The following is an 8,474-nucleotide window of genomic DNA, read 5'->3' on the forward strand; positions in this document are numbered from 1 at the left end:
AACTCTGCTGCAGAGCCGAGTGCCAGGACACCACCCTGACCACTTCATCCACCTTCTCAGCCCAAACTGGTTGGGTAAGACCCAACAGTTCTTATTTCAATTGTCCTGAGAATGATTTAGATGTTTTCTTACCTGGTTTTGCAAGTAATTGACAACAATGGACTCGGAATTTTTCCCATCATACTTTGCAAAGACTGAGCTCATCGTGCCTTGCACGTCACTCTTCACCTGTTTAGAAGGGGAAAAGCCCAAATCATGTTATTTTAACATGAGATCTCAGCATTTTATCTAGTGGAAGCTCAAAAGAGCTGTATCCTAACTAAATTGATGGGGTGGAAATCAGAAATAGAACTCAAGCAAAGTTTTAGGTCAAATTGAGGAGGCACTTCATGAGAACATGGCTGGAGAGCACAGTGCCTCCCCTGAGGGATGTGTCCTCCTGTGGCAGCATCAACAACCTCTGGCCCCAACAGAGACTGTTGTGATGTCCCCCAGGTCCTTAGAATCACAGAATCATTAAGGTTGGAACAGACCTCGAAGATCAGCAAGTCCAACCATCAACCCAACACTCCCATGGCCACCAAACCATGTCCCCAAGTGCCACATCCACATGTTTTTTGAGCCCCTCCAGGGCTGGGGACTCCAGCACCTCCCTGGGTCAATGTCTCACCACTCTGCCAGGAGAGAAATTCTTCCTCACATCCAACCAAAACCTCCCCTGGTGCAACTTCAGCCCATTTCTTCTCACCCTATCACTGGTTACTTGGGAGAAGAGACCAACCCCACCTCACTCCAGCCTCCTCTCAGGAGGTTCAGATCTATTCTCTCTCCTTGGTTAGCAGAGAGAGGTTAATTCTTTTCTTACCTTTTCCCTGTAAACGAATCCCAGGACAAAAGCTGAAACTTCTGCAATGAAGATAACCAGGATAATGGCCAAGAACTGAAATGAAAAAGACACTGTAAGGAAGAATTCCACAGCCTTGGACTTCAGCTTCACATTCCCATCACATGAATTTATAGTGGCCCATCATCATTATCTCTTCTTGCCTTTCCAGTCATACAACTGTTTGGGTTGGAAGAGACCTTCAAGATGATCAAGTCCAACTGTTGCCCCAGCACCATCAGGTCCCCACTGCCCCGTGTCCCTCACCCCACATCTCCAGGGCTTGGAAACCCCTCCAGGGGTGGGGACTCCACCGCTGCCCTGGGCAGCCTGGCACAGCCCTGCACAGCCCTTGCCAGGGAGACATTGCTCCTCAGGGCCAACCTCAACCTCCCCTGGGGCAAACACCAGCTGCTCCTCCCCACACTTGGCCTCTAGACCCTTCCCCAGCAGCTCCGTTGCCCTTCTCTGGCCACGCTCCAGCCCCTCAAGGTCCTTCTGGGAGGGAGGGGCTCAAAACAGACCCCAGGATTTGAGGTGCAGCCTCCTCAGTGCCCAGCCCAGGGGGACAATCACTTGCTTAGTCCAAACTAGTCAAAATAGTCACCAGGAAATAATTTAGGAGATTACTGTGCATGGCTGGACTAGAACTGTGGCTCCACAAGATCTCTGCCCAACGTCAGCAGTCCCCTGAACCCTGCTGTGATCTGTGTGAGGAGCATCTGAAACACTTTCCCCTTCAAACAGGACACTGGGCAGATAAACAGGAGCTGAGTGAGGTATGTTGGGCATTGCTTGTTGAGCACACGGTGCCCAGCCACAGGACAAGGGGCAACAGGCACCAACTGGAACCCAGGAGGTGCCACCTGAGCAGGACGAGAAACTTCTTTGGGGTGAGGGTGCAGAGCCTGGAGCAGCTGCCCAGAGAGGCTGTGGAGTCTCCTGCTCTGGAGAGATCCCAAACCCACCTGGCTGTGACCCTGGGTGACCTGCTGGAGCAGGGGGGGTTGGACCAGATGATCTCCAGAGGTCCCTTCAGCCCCACCACACTGGGTTTCTCTGACATCAGACCTACATCTGCTTTGGAAACACACATCTCCCCCTGTTCTCCCAGCAGGTGAAGAAGAGGACACGTGACACTCACCAGCCCCAGGCCAACTCGGGACTCCCGGAAGGTGGCACAGCAGCCAATCAACCCGATGATGAACATGACCACGGCCACGCAGATGATGATCACTGCTGGCAGCAGAGCATACTTGTCCTGCAGGAAGTTGTCATAGCTCCTGTAGGCGTTGATGACGTAGCCTCCAACGTAGCCAAGGCCTGCTGCTGCTGCCTGAAATGCAACCAAGGAAGTCAAGAGGGGTTATTGCTCTCTGGAGAGGACCAAGATGGCCTACAGCCTACCCAAGATGGCCCACAGCCTACCCAAGGTGGCCCACAGCCCACCCAACGCTTCAGTTTTGGGGAATCAACTCTTAACAGGATCATCACCAGGTCATGTTGGTCATCTGGGGCTTTTTTTTGGGGGGGAAACCCCCATCCTTTCCATCTCCCAAGAGTATCAACCCATGTTCCTGCTCTCAGCACAACACAGTCCCTCCTCTTGCTGGAGGAAACAGATTTCTGTGTGTCCTACAATAAAGTCTTCTCCAAAAGGATGGTTTGATGGTTGAGGGCCAGCAGAGAGCTGCCCAACCAGAAGTCCTGGAGACTGATGGCTTTCAGCCCTGGAGACACCACCCCACAGCCCCAGCAACACCCTGCTGGTGGCATGACCAAACCCTCTCAGGAGGGACAACGCTCTGCAATCCTCCAGGAGAAGGTGACACCTGCAAGAAGCTCTTGAGGAAAACCAGTCTGCTTGTTTTGAATGTTCTACAGCCAGATGTCATCAGGCAGAGCTGAGGAGCAGCTCATTGCTTCCCCAGTGCTGCATGGTTTAATTAAAGTCAACACTCCTCACACCAGAGGTAGGACTTGGTAATTCCTTCACCTTGTTTGACTCCTTGCCCTCCAGCCAGGTCTGCTGCCTGCCCTTCAATTACCTCCAAGTGGAGAGGACATGACTTCTCACCAACCAGCTCCTGTGCATTCTTCAACGCTGCCTGTACCTCTAAATTACCAGAATCAGATGCACCAAGTGATGAAACCAGGATCCAACTAACCCTTGGAGATACTTAGCACACAGAATCCCACCATGGTGGGGTTGGGAGGGACCTCTGGAGATCATCTCCTCCAACCCCCCTGCTCCAGCAGCTCACCCAGGGTCACAGCCAGGTGGGTTTGGGATCTCTCCAGAGCAGGAGACTCCACAGCCTCTCTGGGCAGCTGCTCCAGGCTCCACCCTCACCCCAAAGAAGTTTCTCCTCCTGCTCAGGTGGCACCTCCTGGGTTCCAGTTGGTGCCCGTTGCCCCTTGTCCTGTCCCTGGGCACCACTGACCAGAGTCTGGCCCCAGCCTCTTGATCCTCTTTTGATCTTGATGAGCATTGAAAAGATCCCTGATCACTCAAGATCCTGCTGTGCTGGGGCTTGGACACTTCAGGTCCTCTGCAGAGTGAGATATCAGGGAAAGACTTTGGATCACCAATGTTCTAGAGGAGTTCTCCAAACGCACACGGGGTCTTCAGGGAGTGCTGATGATTAAAGCAGTGCCTAAAACTTCCTGTAACTTTTCCTCTCATTGAGGAAAATAAGGAAGATGGGGACAGTCATAAGAGTGTGTTACGCCCTCAGAAGAAAGCTGGGGACAGTTTGGAGCAGGGGCTGTTGGGACAGGACAAGGGGGGATGGTTTGGAACTAAAAGAGGGAGATTTAGACTGGAGAGAAGGAAGAAATGTTTGACCCTGAGGGTGGTGAGCCCCTGGCCCAGGCTGCCCAGAGAGGTGGTCGCTGCCCCATCCCTGGCACCATCCCAGGGGAGGTTGGATGGAGCTCTGAGCACCCTGCTCTGGTTGGGGATGTCCCTGCTCCCTGCAGGGGGGTTGGGACTGGGTGACCTTCAAAGGTCCCTCCCAACCTGTCTGTGATTCTATGAAAATCCCAGTTCCCTGTCTGCAGACATCCAGTGACCAGAGCTCCTTCCTCCCACCCCTTTCCAGGGATTCAGGGAAAGGATGGAACCACCTTGGCTCCAAGGGTACCTCCTCACTCCACCACAATGACCACCAGCAAACATCTTCTAGGACTATTGAACACTGTATTTGGCCATGCTGGCCCCAAACCATGAAGTTTCAAGACAGGAGATGTTTCTCTTCTCAGCTGGGACAGCACCAGCTCAGAAAGTTCCTCAGGAGGTTGAGTTGGGCCCCTGCTCTGGGGAAATGATCCACGTGGCCCCAGCAGGACCAACGTGATGCTCTGGGTTGACAGAAGAACTTCTCCCTACTTCTGCATGGTAAGAAGTTATTACAAGAAGAAAGCTAGAGTTGCTGTCCCAGTCATCCTGTCCTGCCTGCCACCCCTGACCACAATGTTCCTGGGTTTTGAAGCCTTCTTGGTAATCATGGGTTCAACAGCTTCATGTCAAAACACTCCCAAGAGAAGAGGCCTTGGGAGGGGAGGAACAACCCCCTGCAGCAGGACAGGACAGGGGGGACCTGCTGGAGAGCAGCTCTGCTGAGAAGGACCCTGGAAGTCCTGGTGGACAGGAAGTTGCACATCAGCCAGCAATGGGCCCTCATGGCCAATAAAGCCAACGGTCTGCTGTGATGCATGAAGAAGAGTGTGGCCAGTGGGTCCATGGAGGTTCTTCTCCCCCTCTGCTCTGCCCCAGGGAGGCCACCTCTGGCGTAGTGGGGCGAGTTCTGGGCTTTCCAAATCAAGAGAGACAAGAAACTACTGGAGAGAGTCCCGCAGAGGTTGGGCAGCTGCTGAGGGGCCGGAGCAACTCTGTGCCACGCAGCTGGAGAAGACTCAGAGGGGATCTGATCAATGCTGAGTGAGAGCTAAAGGGCCCCAGGGGGCAAGAGGCTGGGGCCAGACTCTGGTCAGTGGTGCCCAGAGACAGGACAAGGGGCAACGGGCACCAACTGGAACCCAGGAGGTGCCACCTGAGCAGGAGGAGAAACTTCTTTGGGGTGAGGGTGGCCGAGCCTGGAGCAGCTGCCCAGAGAGGCTGTGGAGTCTCCTGCTCTGGAGAGATCCCAAACCCACCTGGCTGTGACCCTGGGGGACCTGCTGTGGGTGACCTGCTGGAGCAGGAAGCACACAGAGCAAATGCTCAAGATGGACATCTAACGATGGGCAACCAACAAAACCTTGCTGGTGGTAAAGGGCTACCACAAATTCAAGAGTGAAGCCAATTCACTGAGGTCCTATAAAGCCAGGACAAAGCTCCACAGCAGCAAAACACCAACATCAGAGGGTCCAGAGTTGAGTTGAAGGAGCTCTGAATTCAAGATGAAGGTTTGGAAGAGCAGGTCACCCAGGAGTTGAAGGCATTGCAGCCCACAACCTCTTGTTCCCTGCAGATGAGTCCCAGAGCCAAACTTGGAAAACAAAGAGAAAAGAAACATTTTTGGTGTCCTCCACAAGCTGCAAAATCTTCAGCACAGTCTCAGAGCCAAGAGAAAACTTCTCTGGAAGCACAAGAAGAGTCCTTCACACTGCTGAAGGTAGACCTCAACTCAAAAGTTGTCAAGTCCACCTGATTAAACATTTCTGCTGGATCTCAAAAGGAAAATAAAATAAGAAAAGAAAGGACCTTTCACAAATACAAAGGGCAGTTGAAGCAACTGGTTTTGGGGTGGAAAAGAGCAAATCATTCCTTCCCCATCCCTGGAACCATCCCAGGGGAGGTTGGATGGAGCTCTGAGCAACCTGCTCTAGTTGGGGATGTCCCTGCTCCCTGCAGGGGGGTTGGACTGGGTGACCTTGAAAGGTCCCTTCCCACCCAAAACATCCTATGATTCTTCTTCATGATTAACCCAACACCTTCTCAGACACAAAATTATACACAAGGTTGCCAGGATGACTCCAAGAAATTCATGCTAATGATTATTGCTCTTCAAAATTTTTAGTCTCCTGCTTGGAAGTCTTCTCTCAGAGCAGCTCAGTGCAGAAGAGGATGAGATGATGCACAGAGAGACTCAGCCTGGTGCAGCTGCCACCAACCCCAGGCAGGCAGTCAAGGAGTGACACCAGAAAGACCTGGGAGAACCAGTTCACCTGGTCCACGTGGCTGCACTGCTGCCTGCACCTTCCTGTGGTCCACCAAGCATGGAAAGGAGAACATCTCAACTGTCTCCTTCCACCCCAAAAAAACCCCAGCTGACTCACTGGGGCTCCAGGAAACGCTGCTGGGGTTTGTTTACAACACCCAGTGGCCCAAGACAAGCTGAGGAGATGAGGCACATGGAAATTCTGTGAGAAAGTCCCTTTCCCCAGCCCAGGGACAAAGCTGTGACCACCTCTGCTGTCCCTCCCACCACAGCTCCCAGCCTTCAAGGGCCCAATGTCACAATTCCTTGGGGTTTTTTTCTTTCATGTCCCTTGGCAAAAAGCAGCTTGAGTGAGAAGAATCAACTCCTTGGTGGGGCTGAGGGACCTGAAAGCAAACTTGTGACAAGTGGGTTTCCCCTGGCTGATGGGGCAGGACCTGAGCTGAGTTCTTCAGCAAGTTGACTTCATAACATCTCAGAAGGGTTTGGGTGGGAAAGGAAGGGATTTTGCAAGGTCATCTGGTCCAAATCTCCAGGCACTGAGCAGGGACACCCCCAACTAGAGCAGGGTGCTCAGAGCTCCATCCAACCTCCCCTGGGATGGTGCCAGGGATGGGGCAGCCACCACCTCTCTGGGTGACCTGGGCCAGGGGCTCATCACCCCCAGGGTCAAACATTTCTTTTCTCTGCTCTAAATCTCCCTCTTTTGGTTTCAAACCATCCCCCCTTGTCCTGTCCCAACAGCCCTTGCTCAAAACTCTGTCCCCAGCTTTCTTCTAGGCCCCTTTGAAGCACTGAAAGGCCACCAGAAGGTCTCCCTGGAGCCTTCTCCAAGCCCAACTCTCTCCTGCTGGGCTCCCAGCAGAGAGGTTCCCCCCCTTGGGCCATTTCTGGGGCTCCTCTGGCAATTTCATCTATTTCTAAAAAGTACAGTAAGGTTTTTTTACCATGAAGAGCAATTTTTAGATGCTGATGCCCACGAGCCCTTTCTAGAGGGACTTATTCAAATACTTCACCCCACTTTCTCAGTGTCACAACCACAAGAAGGTCCCTTTCAACTTCCCTCTATACAAAGACTTGAAAAAGAACAACCAAAAACTATCAAATTTGCATCTCTCAGTCAAGCAGAAGAGACATTTTCCCACCTTCCTTCCTTTGTTGGAAGAAGTTGACCTTCTATGAGAGGTGGGAGCTGAGAATTGGGTTCCTCTGCACTTCTCAGCCCGGGCACCTTGGGCCCCAGCCAGAAGGAAATAAAATTGAAATAAAAAAACCTACTCACTAAAGAATTAACAAGGCAGCATTGTTGGGTTGAGGTTTTTTGGGGGATTTTGGAAGGTTTTTCTCAGCCTTCTCCAATTTCAGAGCATGGATTTGAACTTTCAGTCTGTGAGGACCAACGTGGGGTTTTTTTTTTCTTCTTAAAAAGTGACTCAAATCTAAAGTTATAAATTTCAAAAGCTGTGGAAACAAGGAAATAGAAAATTCACCCAACGGGCGTGGTCAGGGAGATGCAGCAAGAGAACTGAGGAGACCCAACCTAAAAAAAGCCCTTGGCCCACATCAGACCAGGCTTCCCAGGGCCACCACGCTGAACATCTACCACCAGACAGAACTTGGGCTGATGTGACCTTGTCCCACAGCATAAACTTTTTCTGGGCAAAGAAAGATGAAGATTCTCTTCAAAGAGTAATAATGGTTGGTTTTGGCAGCAAGCTACCACACAAAGCTACTGGAAGAATGACCAACATCTACACAAAGGTCTTCTGACCCAGTCCCTTCTTGCTCTTCAACTTCTGGAGGTCTTTCAGATCATCAGAAGGCTTGAAACCCACCAGGTTCCTCTGGTGAGGGTTAACCCTTGTCTTGTCCCAGGTTTCCAACTTGGCCAGCTGAGGAGGACCTCCTGCCTTGGGCTTCCACTTCCTTGGAATATCAGTTTCTCCAAACAATAAATCAACTATGGCCACACTTGTGTGACCTGGTTTCACCCAGGACAGCGTGTGACCCTCCACCTGTGGCACAACTTCAAGAGAGATGTACCCACCAGATATTAGAGCTCCTGGCCACCCATAGCTCACAGCCACCACTGGACAACCTGGCCATGGGCTGGTGAGGTATGAGGTCAAAGAAGCATCAGGGTGGGAAGGAACCTCTGGAGGTCATGGGGTCCAACACCCTGCTCAAGCATGGCCACCTAGAGCTGGTTGCCCATGACCACATCGAGATGACTTTTGAATATCTCAAAGGGTGGAGATTCCAACACATTTCTGGGCAGCCTGTTCCACTGCTCTGTCACCCCCACAAGTGAAAAGTGTTTCCTGATGCTCAGAGGGAACTTCCTGGGCTTTATAGAACCATCTAGGCTTGAGAAGACTTTTGAGGCCACCCAAATGTTAAACCCAGGTCCCCACTGCCCCGTGTCC

General features: G+C 52.0%; 1 protein-coding gene across 1 annotated transcript; it reads right to left on the minus strand.

Annotated features, from left to right (window-relative positions):
- Positions 1–132: 132 nt before the first annotated feature.
- Positions 133–2,219, minus strand: LOC103779921 (tetraspanin-3-like; the record flags this gene model as incomplete). The annotated part of the gene is made up of 3 exons (XM_008947566.1): positions 133–228; positions 866–940; positions 2,028–2,219. Coding segments are annotated over 3 exons (363 nt in total), but the record flags the coding sequence as incomplete, so codon positions are not given.
- Positions 2,220–8,474: the final 6,255 nt, after the last annotated feature.

Source organism: Merops nubicus, unplaced genomic scaffold (assembly GCF_000691845.1).
Source record: "Merops nubicus isolate BGI_N331 unplaced genomic scaffold, ASM69184v1 scaffold3459, whole genome shotgun sequence".
In the NCBI taxonomy this organism is placed as follows: domain Eukaryota; kingdom Metazoa; phylum Chordata; class Aves; order Coraciiformes; family Meropidae; genus Merops; species Merops nubicus.